The sequence below is a fragment of the Geotrypetes seraphini genome, chromosome 3, assembly GCF_902459505.1.
Source record: "Geotrypetes seraphini chromosome 3, aGeoSer1.1, whole genome shotgun sequence".
Classification (NCBI taxonomy): domain Eukaryota; kingdom Metazoa; phylum Chordata; class Amphibia; order Gymnophiona; family Dermophiidae; genus Geotrypetes; species Geotrypetes seraphini.
This window is the reverse complement of record NC_047086.1, coordinates 134268688-134285412: the sequence shown is the minus strand read 5'-3', so window position 1 is coordinate 134285412 and position 16725 is coordinate 134268688. Positions and strand designations below refer to the sequence as shown.

At 45.1% G+C, this 16725-nt stretch overlaps 1 protein-coding gene across 2 annotated transcripts in view; it reads right to left on the bottom strand.

The window, feature by feature from the left end:
- Positions 1–16725, bottom strand: part of OTOF (otoferlin) — a 432592-nt gene that overhangs the window by 199187 nt on the left and 216680 nt on the right. For both annotated transcript variants that reach the window (XM_033938296.1, XM_033938297.1), the window contains 2 exons: positions 3989–4051; positions 2587–2671 (listed from right to left, as the gene is read on the bottom strand). In XM_033938296.1, the coding sequence (XP_033794187.1) occupies positions 2587–2671; positions 3989–4051 (148 nt within the window). The remainder of the gene's footprint in view (positions 1–2586; positions 2672–3988; positions 4052–16725) is intronic.

The following is a 16725-nucleotide window of genomic DNA, read 5'->3' as shown; positions in this document are numbered from 1 at the left end:
CGGTGATTTCTAGGATTCACTTTAAATGTACCTGCCTAATTTTCAAGATCCTACATGGCATTCTTCCTTCTCTAATCCCACTATCCTGGAATTCTTCAAGACCTGACACTACCAGTTCCGCCCACATACTCAAATTATCTTTCCCTTCATTAAAAGGCGTCATGTATGCAGGTAAATTAGGGAAATCCCTTTTCTTCAAATTCACTGAGCTTTGGAATAACCTCCCTGCCCCGCTGCTGAACCTAGGCTCATTCCAATTATTCCGAAAGCATCTGAAAACCTGGCTTTTCTCCAAAACATAAAGTTATCTATTTAAAATGTAAAGCTAACTATCCTCTTCATAACCTCTAATTTCTTATTATGTCATTCCCTCATTTATTGAATTACCTATAAACCGTGCCAAGCTCTATCGTTATGGAGATGATGCGGTATACAAACTTAAGGTTTAGTTTAGTTTAGTTTAGCAAATAAATAAATACACTGTGGGCCTCTTCCTCAAAACTGCACTAGCAGTTTCTAACGCGGGGAGCCACGCTGAATGGCCCGCACCTCTCCCGATGCTCATAGAGTTCCTATGAGCATTGGGAGCAGCGTGGGCCATTCAGCGCAGTTTCATAGACGAGGGGATGTGTGTCAAAAAAAAAAAGTACAAAGTTTCTTTTCTGCATTACAGTCAAAACTTAATTAATTTCAATAAAGTTTGGTATATATCATCCCAAATAAATTTGCAATAAGCTTACATTCAGGCTGGTCATGTCAACTAAATGGCATCATCACCAAATAGTGATGATCGCCATGATATGTGCAGGCACCATTTTGCTGTAAACATGAACAGTTACCATGGTTTCCAATCAGGAGGATCTGTTTCTTATTTAAAGTTCTGAATCTGGAGACAGGTGAAAGAGTATTCAGAAAAGAGGTGGAAGAGGGTAAGTGTAGAATATGTGTGAGAAATTGCAGAGACACAGGCCCAACTGATTGCAAATCAAATAGCAGCAGTGCCCGATCAGATTGCATTGAAGAAAACATCACGACAGTTGATGAACCAAGTAACGATGCGACATCATTTAGGTGAGGTAGCCGGTATGAGTGTAGGCTTACTACAAATTTATTCAGGATAATATATTCCACATTTTATTGAACTTGGCCAAGCTTTCAGTTATGCACAAAAACAAGCCTTGTATAGTTTTGAAACACAGTATATGTTAAAGTTTACATTCTTTTTCAGAAAAGCTTAAGTGGGTTTCAAAAATACAAACAAATAATACAAAAAGATATTACTTTGTTAAAACAAATTTTATTCCTGTGTTACTGTTATCAGCTGGAAATAGTGATGTATACAGTTTTGTTTTTTGGAACACACCAGTTTTTCAGGTAAACTAGATTATCAGTCTTACTATCATGATACTGGAAATGATCTGTCTTTTAGCTAAACTGGAATGTACGCAGGTGAGGCAGGACTCATTTAGAGCACTGGTCTTTGACCTGAGGGCCACCGTGTGAGCAGACTACTAGGCAGGATGGACCACTGATCTGACCCAGCAGCGGCAATTCTTATGTTTTTATAGTAGCCCTGTGACCATACCCAATATTCTTTAACTGCCACCTGCAAGCATAGAAGCCAATTTTTCAAACATATGGGGGGTGTTAAACCCAATGGAAATTTACTTCTCCGTGGACACATCAAGGAGTTTGTTCATTACTGGGGGTTCTCAGGTACCTACAGAGCCAACTTCTATGCCCTGCAAGTGATTGAAGGCTTCATAGTTTGCTTAAAGAAAGTGAATCCTACTTTTTGCAGACTTCGATACACAACTGACTGACCAGGGCCACTTCCCTAAGGCTTTTTGTTTATTTTTAAATTTCACAGGTCTTTGAGTTACTGAGCACTATGTATTTAACAAATTATTTTAAAATTTATAACTCTCACCATCACTACAGCTCTAAGATGAGGCACAGCGAACAGTTACAATAGTATTAAGTAATGTGAAAGTGTGCTATTTTTGAAACTTGAATTGACAACTCTATTGGAACATCCTTATTTACTGAGGAGTAAACTACAGGAACGAGAGGTCTTTCGGAAAAATTAAGAGGGGACAGATTCAGAAACAGTGCTAGGAAGTTCTTCTTCACCCAAAGGGTGGTGGACACCTGGAATGTGCTTCAGAGGGCGTGATAGGACAGAGTACGGTATTGGAGTTCAAGAAGGGATTGGACGATTTCCTGAAGGAAAAGGGGATAGAAGATCACTATACAGGTCCTGGACCTGATGGGCTGCCATGTGAGCGGACTGCTGGGCATGATGGACCTCTGGTCTGACCCAGCAGAGGCACTGCTTATATTCTTATGTTCTTATCATAAGTAAAGCAAAAAGGCCTGAATCACGTGTTTTTTCCTGTGACACATTGGCCCCAGATGTGGGGGATATTCATTAGCAAAAGCTGAACTAGTCAATTTGATTTTCCATGCCAGAAGAATATCATCAAAATGCTGCATTATTAATTTGCAACTGGGAAAATAACATCAGTTGGCTCCGAAATAAATAGGTGAATAGAAAAGCATATCTGAATGTAAGCTGTCACTTACCAGGCTGGGTATAAACTGTGCCCACATCTAGCTTAAAGGAGCCCACCAGTGTACCACTGCGCAAAAGGTTCTTTGAATGAATTACCTTAAAAAGAAGACCCAGTTACTTGGAGCAAATCCTAGTGGAGAACTTCATGCAGTAATACAATTGAATATCTGTAATAGATATTCTCTGAACAGAATAATTCATCATCCATATGACTGACCATCAGTACTAAAAGAGACCTTGAAACCAGAGCTTTCTGGAAAAGACAAAAGCCTGTCTGTGCATGTGCCTAGCAGTTTCTGTGCTGAAGCAAGCCTGCATCTCTCCTCAGTTCTTTATACAACTTGGGTCCATTTTCAAATGGGACGTTCAGTGATGTCCAAGGAATATACCTAGACTAGGCATATTTTCAGCAGAGTGTGCCACTGAAATATACATCTAATCTGTGTGTATACATATACGCCTACTGAAGCTCAGAAGTGTAATTAAGCTTTGATGTCCGGGAAAGCAGAACTTTTGCAAAACAGGCTCTGGTGCAAGGCTGAAGGGCCAATGTGCATAGGTGCTATTTCATTTTAAATCTCTTTGAGAGAGCGTCCACTCCCCTTGAACCCCCACCTATGCCTCTGCTCATGATGTATAAGTACACATACTGAGTGCTTATGGGGTTCATAATCAAAACGTAAACATGTCTAAAAACCCGCCCAAGTAGGCACTTGGACGACCTAAAAGATGGGTCCTCCGAGTGCCGAAAATCAAACCGATTTTCTGGTCGTGTCACGGGACTTTTTAGGCCTCTAAATCCCACTTTGCGCCCAGAGCTAAAATGGGCATATCTAGAGGAGAGGTGTGGGTGGGATGGGAGCAGAATGGGGACGACCTAGACTTAGTCATCCTGGAGGGATAATCAAAGACATCCTGGCTGAAACTTAAACGTTGTGAGTTAGACGTATAAGTGTGAGTTAGACGTATAAAACAGGTATAAGTGCCAAAAAGGTATCCAGAGTAACCAGATAACCACTTCAGCCTGACCTTGAGGTCGGGGACTTCCAAACCCGGATAAACTGCTGTGTTTTGGAAATCCCTCCAGGCACCTAGACAGTCCTTTTAAAAGAGGACATATCTGGGTTTTCCCATTTATCTGGCAATTCTATGTATAACCAGTACAGCAATACCCTGGCAGGTGGCATTTTGTTTTTTTGTTTGTCATTATTAGTGCATATTTTTCACAAGCTTCCACACTATTTCCTGAAAGTACATCCATGCATGAACCAGTGTGCACATATATTCACTGTTGGGAAAGAGTGCACATCCTAAATGATATTACTGCTGTAACAAGGAAGTAGCAAAAATCTCAAATAAAATTAAAATTCACAGAAACAACAGGATATGAAAATGTACACCTTGCATACATACCGACAGCTTGATTATTTTATCAAACATCACATCTGGAGGCACATGGAAATCGAAGACAAAATACTAAAAAAGACAAAGGAATAAAGGAAAAATATAAGAGGCCAACTATTTACTGTTTCTCTCTCTCTCTCTTATATTGGAAACTTACAAACTAGAAATATGCAGAATATCAACTTCTGGAAGTGGTGCCTATCATAAGTCAATCACCATGTCAAGAATTGCGTCTTTTTTTAACATAGGTGCCTTAAATGTAGGCCAGCATTTTAAAGGCTTACATTGGTCTCTTGCCTATGGAGGCGCATAGGGACACCTATGGCTGCCTAAGACCACTTCCTGTGTACACCATGCCCATGCTGGCCTTAGGCATCTATAGGCATCCCCATGCACTTCTGTAGACGCAAGACAGGCTCCTAAGAATGGCATCTGTATTATTTTTTTTAATGTGCGTCCCAATTGGATCATTAGACAGCAGTAGGATGCCTACTGCCGCCTAACTTCCGGATGCCATTTGGAGAATTTTGCCCTTGCAATACTTGTTTAACAAAGATGCCATCCCCCAAATTCTATAAACCGGTGCATTCCTTTTAACATTAACAGGATAATTCTATATATGTCCCCATGAATTTTTGGCATGGAAAAGCGTTCTACCAACCTGTGACCCCCATGGCTGCATGTGGCCCCCAAAGTCCCTCATTGAAGCCCTCAAACGGTTGGCTGAAATGCTTTTCAAATCCTGTAGATGTGTTAATTTCAAACTTGCCCACTTGATATATGTAGTAACTGCAAACAATCTCTTAAGTGTGTTACTCAGGTGTCTCATTTATGGAATTTGCTATTGTTCATCTATGTTGCTTTCTTGGCCAATCTTTTACAAAGCTTAAATGTAATCTTTTACATTTATGCTGATGACATCACAATACTAATAACAGGCATTTCTTTTACCACTGAAATTAAAAAATCAGATTACTTTTATCGTAAATCAGATTGAACAATGGACCATTGATTTTAAATTGAAATTAAACACTGGAAAAAACAGATTCTTTTTGGCTAGTCCCAACGATAAAATTATGGATAAAACTCTCTGTTTAAGAGGACAATTATATCCAATAGCCTCGTCTCTTAAAATTTTAGGAGTCATACTTGACCGCCATTTAAACCTGGGGGAGCATACTGATATGCTTGTAAAGAAATGTTTCTTTGCATTATGGAAGTTGCATTCCATCAAAAAATACTTTGACCCTACTTATTTCAGATTACTAGTTCAAGCATTAATTTTATCTATTCTTGACTATTGCAATATAATCTATTTGGGAGCTTATAAAACCATTTTAGGAAGATTAAGGCTAATCCAAAATACAGCGGTCCATTTAATTTTTGGATTAAAAAAACAGGAACATGCCAGCCCTTACTACTGTCAGCTGCACTGGTTGCCAATGGAAGCAAGAGTACTTTTCAAATTTGCTTGTATTTGCTATAAGATGTTATTTGGATTATCTCCACTATATGTCCTCTCTCATTTTGAATAGTACCATTCAACTAGGCCTACTCGGCGTACTGGTTTATTTACTTTTCCTAATCCCAAAAATTGATGTTTTAAAAAATATTTTGATCGATCTTTGGCTTATCAAGCATATAAAGTTCAAGTATGGTTAGATGACCTGATTCAACAATCTGCATCTTATTGCACCTTTAGAAAATTGGTTAAGACTGATTTGTTCAAAAAATTTGTTACTTGATTGATGACTATGTCATAGTTTCTTATTGTATTTTTCACTATTGAAATATTGTAGTGCTTTTCTATGTACTTTGTATCATCACTGGAATGTCCAGTCCTCTTATTCTGTGAACCGCCTAGAACTTTTTGGGTGTTGGCGGTATAGAATATTATTATTATTGACAATCAAAAATAAAGTGAGTTTAAAAAAAATATATCCTTGACATGTTTAGAATCAATATTGTTGACCTATTCCATGCAATGGCTTAGTAAAGAGGGGCAGGCAGGCGGGGCTGTCCGCTTCGGGCACCCCTCCTCCTCTCCACCCCCCCGTCTCTTCCCATTCCTCCCCTCACCACGCGCATGCCCCCCTTCCCGTCCCCCATACCTCTAGTTGTTCACCACCAAGAGCAACAAGTTCAACGTACTCCTCGCAAACGCGTCATCTCTCCTGTTGACGTCACTTCCAGGTGCCGCGCATAGGAAGTGACATCAGAGGGATAGCCAACAGGGTCGTGAGGAGCATGTTGAAGTTCTTGTTGCTTGTGATGGTGAATAACTAGAGGTACAAGGGAAGGGGGCTGAGTGCGCGGCAGGGGGGATCAGGGAAAGACCATTGGGGTGGGGGAGATGAGGGTGGGGGAGAGGCACCACCACCCTGCAAGCCTCTCACCCTCACTACGCCACTGATTTCATGTGTTTGTTTAAGCAGGGTTGTCACATGCCTGACTAATGTGGGAGATGATGAGGCCACGAAGCTTCCAAATGTGACACACTTATCCCTTGCTCTAACCAGCAGAGGGATTAGGTGTGTTGAGTTCTGGCCTGTCAGCGTGGCCTCCTCAGGTTAGAGGAAGACTTTTCAGGTTATCAGACCTAGGCGTCTGCCTAGTCTGCCAGGCCACACTGAGAGTAGCTTGTAAAGAGAAGACCACACAGGTAAGTCTTGTTACAAAAGAATGTTCTTGTACTTTATTGAACCCGGGTGTCTGAATACCTTCAGCCACCCGCATGACATGGCAAAATATAAAACACAAAGTAGCTTGCAGTTGTCAGAATGGCTTGCTACAAATGCCACATACAGTTCAATACCCTGGACTTTTCAGTCTAAATACAGTCCTCTTCACCAGGGGTAAAGGTAAATGAAAAATATCAGGAAAATAAACTTTCAAACTTTCCAAACACAGCCAGAATAATTACAGTTCCCACACCTAGCAATGAATTTCTCAAACGTTTCAGCTTACCTAGCTGAGGCACAGATAAGTTTTGCAGAGCAGGCTTCACAGCTCGTTACTATCAGCTGGGCTTCCTAGCCGATGGAACATAGCATGACATTAGGTAAGCTGGGAACTTTACTTCGGTTTTCACAAGGAGCTTTTACACCCCTACAGATAAAGTTCCTTAAACAAACAATGCCCTCCGGGGCGTCACACAGTGTAACGGAGAGATTTTCCTTCTCTCTCCCTAATCACTGTCAGCTGGGCTTGTGTTACGGGAGCCAACACAAGCACAGCCTTGCTTCCTTCCCCTTAGCAACTAACCTCCATGTCAGTGGGGAAATAGCCAGCTTCCAGCAGTGGCTCAGAGATGTCCATAGCCTCTGTCTGCTCAGCAGCCTCTGGGGTGGAGCTGAGGTAGTCCTCGGTCATCTCCACATCCTCACTGCTGCGGGCTGGAGGAGAGAGACTTCTCCCCTCATCTGCCTCCAAGCCTTGCTGCTTCTGCCGCTGCCTGAGCTCGTTAGCTCTAGCCCCGTCCCGGCTCTCCCTGCTCTCCTTCCTGAGATCCCATACTCTGTTTTTATGTTGGTTAAAGCCCCACCCCTCTCTCCTAGGAGCAGCTGTGTTAGGCAGGAAATCCCTAGGGAAATAATTCAGGTTTCTCCTAGGCTGGTAATGAGCATACCTTCCAGCACTGGGACTCCACTTCTCAATAAGAGTCCTATCAGGCTTTCTAGAGTACCTGTCCTGAGATGGCGCTCTCTGCTGGATGTACCTATGTTCCTGTCTCTCCTGCCCTACATCACTGTCTGAGGGGTAGTCAGCCAAAACCACACCTTTACTTTTAACCTGGTCAGCCCTTCTGACCAGGGACCATGTTTTGCTTTTATCCCTTACAGGGACAAAGCTGTCCACAGGTTTGTCACACAAATTAAAATGTTTTGGAGGGAAGATTATTTGTGCCCCCTTTTTGGAATACTGAAAAGACGCAGCATAGGGCTTCAGAATCACACCTTGGATCGCAGAAAAAGCACAGTTACTTACCGTAACAGGTGTTATCCAGGGACAGCAGGCAGATATTCTTAACGCATGGGTGACGTCACCGACGGAGCCCCGGTACGGACCTTTTTAACTAGAAAGTTCTAGTTGGCCGCACCGCGCATGCGCGAGTGCCTTCCCGCCCGACGGAGGAGAGCGTGGTCCCCAGTTAGGATAAGCCAGCTAAGAAGCCAACCCGGGGAGGAGGGTGGGACGTAAGAATATCTGCCTGCTGTCCCTGGATAACACCTGTTACGGTATGTAACTGTGCTTTATCCCAGGACAAGCAGGCAGCATATTCTTAACGCATGGGTGACCTCTAAGCTAACAGAGAGGGAGGAGGGATGGTTGGCCATTAGGAAAATAAATTTTGTAACACAGATTGGCCGAAGTGTCCATCCCGTCTGGAGAAGGCATTCAGACAGTAGTGAGTAGTGAACGTGTGAACTGAGGACCAAGTGGCAGCCTTGCAGATTTATTCGATGGGCGTGGAACAGAGGAAAGCCACAGAAGCAGCCATAGCTCTGACCCTGTGGGCCGTGACAGCACCTTCCAGTGAGAGACCGGCCCGAGCATAACAGAACGCAATACAGGCAGCAAGCCAGTTGGAAAGCGTCCGTTTAGAGACAGGACGACCTAGACGGTTAGGATCGAAGGTCAGAAAGAGCTGAGGGGACGAGCGGTGAGCCCTGGTATGGTCAAGGTAGTATGCAAAGGCACACTTACAATCCAGGGTGTGCAACGCCTGTTCCCCAGGGTGAGAATGGGGTTTAGGGAAAAAGACAGGCAACACAATGGACTGGTTGAGGTGAAAAGCCGAGACCACCTTGGGAAGGAATTTAGGATGGGTACGCAGAACCACCTTGTCATGGTGAAAAACAGTGAATGGTGGATCGGCGACCAGTGCATGCATCTCACTAACCCTCCTGGCAGAGGTGATGGCAATGAGGAAAAGCACCTTCCATGTTAGAAGTTTGAGCGAAGTTGTGGCAAGAGGCTCAAAAGGAGGTTTCATGAAGGCTGATAAAACCACATTCAGGTCCCAGACGACAGGAGGAGGCTTCAGAGGTGATTTGACATTGAAGAGGCCTCTCATGAACCGGGAAATAAGTGGGTGAGCCGTGAGAGGTTTTCCGAGGATAGGCTCATGAAATGCAGTGATGGCACTAAGGTGGACTCTGATTGAGGTAGACTTGAGGCCAGTGTCGGACAGGGAAAGCAAATAGTCTAGTATAGTTTCCACCGCCAAAGAGGTGGGATCGTGATGATGCAGAAGACACCAAGAGGAGAACCTGGTCCACTTCTGATGGTAACATTGGAGGGTGGTCGGTATCCTAGAGGCATCCAAAATGTGACGGACGGGCTGGGACAGATTCTCTGGAGAGGTTAGCCCGAGAGAAACCAAGCTGTCAGGTGGAGCGAAGACAGATTGGGATGTAGAAGAGACTGATGCTGCTGTGTAAGTAGAGTAGGAAACACAGGAAGAGGAATGGGCTCCCTGAAGCTGAGCTGGAGCAGGAGGGAGAACCAGTGTTGGCGAGGCCACCGAGGAACGATGAGAATCATGGTGGCCCTGTCCCTGCGGAGTTTGGATAACGTCCGCAACATCAGAGGTAGAGGAGGAAAGGCATAGAGGAACCGATCCGTCCAGTCGAGCAGGAATGCGTCTGGGGTCAGACGACGAGGAGAGAAGAGTCTGGAACAGAACTGGGGCAGCTGATGGTTGTGAGGAGCTGCAAAGAGGTCCACCTGCGGAGTGCCCCAGCGAGCAAAGATGGAGCGGAGTGTTGGAGGGTCCAGAGTCCACTCGTGAGGTTGAAGGATGCGTCTGAGATTGTCGGCCAGGGAGTTCTGTTCGCCCTGGATATATACAGCCTTGAGGAAGAGACTGTGGGCCATGGCCCAGGTCCATATTCGGATGGCCTCCTGACAGAGGAGGGGAGAACCGGTGCCGCCTTGCTTGTTTATGTAGTACATGGCGACTTGATTGTCTATGCGCAGGAGAAGAACCTGAGGGTAGAGAAGGTGCTGGAAGGCCTTGAGAGCATAGAACATGGCTCTGAGTTCCAGGAAATTGATGTGATGTTGACGCTCCTGAGGGGTCCAGAGTCCCTGGGTGCGTAGGTCTCCCAGGTGAGCTCCCCACGCATAGGGGGAGGCATCCATGGTTATGATCATGGAGTGAGGGGGTAGATGGAAGAGTAGACCTCTGGAAAGATTGGAGGAGTTCAACCACCATTGAAGAGATTGCTGAAGAGACGATGTCACAGAGATGGGATGAGAAAGAGGATCCGTGGTCTGAGACCATTGGTTGGCTAGAGTCCACTGAGGTGTCCTGAGGTGGAGTCGAGCCAGAGGAAGTACATGGACCGTCGAGGCCATGTGGCCCAAGAGGACCATCATCTGTCGAGCTGGGATGGTTTGATGAAGGAGCACCTGACGACAGAGGTGGAGCAGGGTCCGGTGTCGGTCGGAGGGGAGAAACGCCCTCATCAGAGTGGTGTCGAGAACTGCTCCGATGAACTGAAGTCGTTGTGTGGGAAGCAGATGCGACTTGGGGTAGTTGATCTCGAACCCCAAGAGATGGAGGAAAGAGATGGTGTGATGAGTGGCTTGCAGCACAAGTGGAGACGTAGTTGCTTTCACCAACCAATCGTCCAAGTAGGGGAACACCTGGAGGTTGTGAGACCTGAGGAAGGTCGCCACCACAATAAGGCACTTGGTGAACACCCTGGGCGATGATGCGAGGCCAAAGGGTAGTACCTTGTACTGATAGAGGCGGTGCTGAACCTGAAAGCGGAGGTAGCGTCGTGAATTCAGATTGATGGGGATGTGAGTGTAGGCCTCTTTGAGATCCAGGGAACATAGCCAGTCGTGTTGAGAGAGAAGAGGGTAAAGCGTGGCCAGGGAGAGCATTCTGAACTTCTCTTTGACCAAACACTTGTTGAGGTCCCTGAGATCGAGGATGGGACGGAGGTCTCCTGTCTTATTGGGAACCAGGAAGTAGCGGGAGTAGAATCCCTGACCCCTTTGGTCCGGAGGTACCTCTTCGATGGCATTGAGAAGAAGGAGGGATTGAACCTCCCTTAGGAAGAGGGGGGTTTGGGAGGAGTGAGAAGCAGACTCTACGGGAGGATTGTCTGGTGGAAGAGTCTGGAAGTTGAGAGAGTAGCAGTGACGAATGATGTTGAGGACCCATTGGTCTGATGTGATGACCTCCCAACGGCTGAGGAAAAGTTGGAGGCGACCTCCGATCGGTTGAGGAAGAGGCAATGAGGTTGGGAGACTGGCTATGCCCTGGAGAAAAGAGTCAAAAGGGCTGAGATGGTTTTGACGGAGGTAGAGGCTTGGCAGGTTGGTGAGATTGAGAGCGAGCCTGAGTTTGATGTTGTTGCCGAGGTCGGCGCGGCTGCTGTTGAGGCGGGTTGAGAGGTCTGGCCGAGAACCTGCGCTGGTAGGAAGACTGTTGTCTGTAGGTGCGAGCACGTGGAGTCTTCTTTTTAGGTTTGATCAGAGTGTCCCACCTGGTCTCATGTGCGGAGAGTTTCTAGGTTGTGGAGTCCAGGGACTCTCCGAAGAGTTCATCACCCAGACAAGGTGCGTTTGCCAGGCGGTCCTGGTGGTTAATGTCTAGGTCAGAGACTCTCAGCCATGCCAAACGGCGCATAGCCACCGCCATGGCAGAAGCGCGAGAGGTCAGCTCAAATGAGTCGTAGATGGAGCGAACCATGAATTTCCTAAGTTGGAGGAGGCTGGAAATATGCTGTTGGAAAAGAGGGACCTTACGTTCAGGAAGATATTTCTGTAAGGAGGAGAGCTGTTGCACCAGATGCTTCATGTAGAAGGAGAAGTGGAAGGTGTAGTTGTTGGCTCTATTTGCTAAAATGGCATTTTGGAAAAGGCGCTTACCAAATTTATCCATGGTTTTACCCTCTCTGCCAGGAGGGGTGGAGGCATAAACACTGGAACCCTGAGATTTTTTCAAAGTGGATTCCACCAGGAGGGACTCGTGGGGCAATTGAGACTTGTCAAAACCTGGGATTGGAATAACCCGATACAAGCTGTCTAACTTACGAGGGGCTCCAGGAACCGTGAGGGGAGCTTCCCAGTTTTTATAGAAAGTTTCCCGCAAGATGTCGTGGACGGGCAACTTCAGGAATTCTTTGGGAGGTTGCTCAAAGTCTAGGGCATCGAGAAAAGCTTGAGACTTTTTAGAGTCGGACTCCAAGGGAATGGAAAGAGCTGCTGACATCTCCCTAAGAAATTTGGAGAAAGAGGATTGCTCTGGTTTTGAGACGGTATCGGTCATGGAGGGTTCTTCATCGGTTGATGAAGCGTCCTCCTCGGTACCGTGAGGGGAGTTTTCCCACAAGTCTGGGTTCCTAACGTCGGGGTGTGTACGTTTGGACATCGGTGTGGAGGGCTCGGCATGGCGGGTCTTTGAGAGAGATTTGCCTGAGCACACCGAGGCGGTACCGGGTGAGGAAGACCGATGTCGTTCCTGGGACCGGACAGGGGTGGCAGCATCACGGGTATGTACTGTAGGTGTTTCTGCCAAGAGCACCGGCATGGAAGTATTAAGCGGTACCGAGGGGGTCGATACCGATGGAACGGTGTGGGGTTCGGACCGGTCCCGTACCGGAAGGTGCGGTGCCAGCAACGCCGGCAACAGTTGTTGGAGCTGTTGTTGCAGCTGCTCCTGTAACTGTGTTTGGAGTATGGCCGCAATGCGGTCGTCCAGGGGTCGTCCAGGTGTCAGCCCGATGCTCTGGACCCAAGCACTGGAGGCACCAATTGTGTGGGTCGGTGAGGGAGATCGGGCGTGCACACCGCTGGCACTTCTTAAAACCCGGTTGAGGGGGCATGAAGGGAAACACGGCCTCTGCAAAAATCGAATCCGGAGGCCTGTATGGTGGCAACAGGCCCCGCCGGGGCCGGCCTGAAAAAATAAAGAAAACTCGACAAGTTTTTTTTTTTTGAAAACAAAATAAAGGAAATCCGATAAGAAAAAAGGAAAAAATTTAGAAAATACGCGAGCAGGAAGGCAATAATTAGTTTTTCAACGGCCATTGAAAACACTTGCGTCTTCTTCGCTCCGCGGAAACGAAGAAACTGGGGACCACGCTCTCCTCCGTCGGGCGGGAAGGCACTCGCGCATGCGCGGTGCGGCCAACTAGAACTTTCTAGTTAAAAAGGTCCGCACCGGGGCTCCGTTGGTGACGTTACCCATGCGTTAAGAATATGCTGCCTGCTTGTCCTGGGATAAAGCAAGAAGGTGACTGGTTTTTCCTCTTTTTGCCTGAAGAAAGTTGAAGGGATGACTAGAGGCCTACAAACAGTGTGGGGGTTATGCTGGAGGGAGTTGGGGAGGATATATAGTCTGGAGAGTTTTGCTGGCAGCCTGTGATCAATGGTGGAATGAGACAAAGGAGTCTGTGAGTTGTGAGCTGGGGGCCTATGACCTCTGATGAAGTGAACTGGGGGGGGGGGGGCAGGATGTCCAGCGAGTGTTGGCAGCATCCAGAAAAAGTGTAATTTCTGTGACATTACCAAAATAGGGTTCTCCTGGGCTCAGGAAACACATTGCAAAGAAGAGAGAGATATATCTTTGGAGGGTTCAGGAAGAGCAGCCTACAGAAGAATTTGTGAAGCGAAAAAGAGGAGTCACAGAGGACACCAGATATATTGTGAAGAAGAGGAAGATGGGTAAACAGGAGGCAAGGAGAATAATGAAGTTCAATAAAGTGCCCAGTATCAGTTCTTTGTGTTTTTCTGGACTTTGATTTTTTTTAATATACCTGTGAAACTAAACATATGAACTGTATTGATGTTTTTTTCTTTATTCATCCAGTAAATTATATTTTTAGATACAGTGTACTGGAGTGTGTGGCACAGTGGTTGTGGGCTCAAATCCCATGTTGCTCCTTGTGACCCTGGGCAAGTTACTTAATCCCCGACTGCCCCAGGTACATTAGGAAGAGTGTGAGCCCACTAGGACAGTTAGGGAAATATGCTTGAGTACCTGAATGTAAAACCACTTAGACTATAAGTGGTATATAAATACTAAAATATATACTAAATAATCAGGGCCGGCTCAACCTATGGGCCAGTTGAGGCACTGGCCCAAAGGGCATCAAAATCCCAGTTCAGTCTACCATCAAACTCCTAGAGGGATAGATGCTGGTATGGGATTCTTTATCACCAGTTCCCTGAGCCAGTGCCTCAGCTGGTCCAGTTCGGGAGATGGGTGGGAGGGGGTGACTTAGAAAGAGATACTGCATCACAGGTGGGAGTGGGGGCAGAGTGAAGGCACATATACCAGATTGCAGGTGGGGAGGATTGCCAATAAAAAAGTTGGCTCATGCCACTACAGACTATTTTTTTTTTAACTTCTTTATTCATTTTTAACACTTACAAAAAGTGAAACAATATATAACATCAGTTTGTTCATAAATACATCACTTAATATTCTATAAAACTCAATTTCAAATCCCACATCCCTCCCCCTCCTTATTCAATAACATTCATCAAACCCAAGAAAACATATATTAACCTCCACCTACCCATATTGTTTACTCTCAAAAGAAAACCAAGAAATCCCCACCCCCTCCCCCTCATCCTGGATGTGCATATTTAAGGGGAAAAAATGATATTAATTCATTACAGTATTTTGTTAATGGCTTCCAAATATCCTGAAACTTCTTATTGCTCCCCCATTGTATGGCAATTACCCTTCCCATTTTAAATATGTGACATAGAGAGTTCCACCAAAAACTATAAGTCAAACGATCCCAATTTTTCATTATATGCTGTATGGCAACCCCTGTAATAATGAATAATAGCTTATTATTATTAGATGATATTTGGCTCTTAGCCACAGTCTCTTGAGCCAGCCATGCTTATAATGATTGGATATTCTGTGAGAGAACAGAGTGACACTGGGAGTCCACGTAAAAAAGGTATCGGAGCAGGGGCATGAAGTGAAATCTACCCTCTGCTCCTCAGGACCCACCAAAATGAAGGTAAGGAAAGCTGGCAAGCTGGCAAGATCAAACAGTTCACTAATGGATCTGCTACATGTGTTAGAATGGTGTTTGCTGTCTCTTTTCAGGACCTTGTGGAGGATGCTGGTGCAGAGATGGAGAAAACCGCTTGTGGGTTGATTCCAATCTCCCCCAACCCCTGAGGAGGTAAGGCCGTGTACATTGCATGGATCATTTCCCAGTGACGAGGCAGAGCAAAGCTTGCAGAGGCATCAGCCTGAATGGATTGCAGGGAAGGTGTAGTGCTGGTAACATTTGCAGTCTTAGAGGTATGAGGAGAGACCATGTCCTCTTGTCCGTGTCACATTGGACATTGTAAATCATTTTTTTTCCTGCTCTATTTTGTCGATTCCTTTCAGGATTTTGAAAGTCTCGACCATATCCCCTCACGGTCTCCTTTTCTCAAGGAGGGAAACAAAGGGAAAGAAAGGGTTAGCTGCATCCAAAGTGTCAAATGGTTGGTGCATTAAAGTATTAATAGGCTGAGACTATTTTTGACAAGAAAAAACAAAATCCCTGAAGGAGTTGCGTGTCGCAGTTCCTTAGGGAGGTGATTTCATTTCTTTGGAGCTAAACTCCTAAAGGTCTGATTTCTTCATTCCTTCACTGATAAAGTATCCAAGAAAAGATCCACATCTTAGTGCTGGTGCCATATATACTTTCATCCAACTATTTCAGTAACCAGATTCTTGTCCCCAGAAGCCTTAAGGCCAACAATTTGAATTTAATCATTTGAGAGAACAGTGAGCAATGTAATTCATATAGTATGGGATGCCCTGTCCCATTTTTTTTTTAGCAAGCGTTGCAATTTTTCTCGCAGTTTTTTTGGATTATTTGTAATCTAGCCATCTGTTTCTTTGTGAAGTCAATATACACTAAATTACAGTAGGCAGCTTTGAAATAATAACATCCAGTTGCTTTAAATCTTTCTCCTATAGACAAGAATGAATCAAATCAATCTCAATTTGAAAAGAGAGTTTTGTGTTACCATCACTTGACTATCTCTTAAATTACTCTGCCCTCACTATATACATTGCTACGCGTTATGCAGATAGCTAAAGAAAGAATTCCAGTTTCAAACACGATCTAGCATCTTGTGTGTGAACTTCCAGACATTTATTTCAAGAACTTATAAGATGAAGTAGAATTAAGGGTGGCTATACAGAGCTTGAGCACAAACAGCTGTGATGAGCCCTTCTCTAGGGAACTTCATTGATTGGCATTTAGTGTGAGTAGCAGATGTGTTCCCGAGGATCCAGTGAGATATCTATTGCAGATAACTCAAGCCCTTATCTGCCATTGTAACTTATAACCGAGAGCAAACAGCTTTCCCAACATACCCTGCTTTCAGCAGACGAGGGCAGATATGATAGTGATGTTTAGATACCTCTGTCAAAACCAAAAAACAATTGGCCACAAAATTTCAGTCCCACTCAGAACAAACACCGGTGTCTGTATCCAGCCAAAATGTCAATGCTGATATAAAGACTTCAGTATGGGTAAACCAAATGCATCGATGCACACTGCAATCTTTATATCAGCATTGACGTTTTGGCAGGATACATACACCGGTGTTTGTTCTGAGTGGGATTGAAATTTTGTGGCCAATTGTTTTTTTGGTTTTGACATATATTTTTGGCAAATCATAGGTTTTTCTTTGGGCCTATATATCTCTGTGGCATAAATGCACAAAAGAGTCTATTTCATTTGAAAGGAAACTCT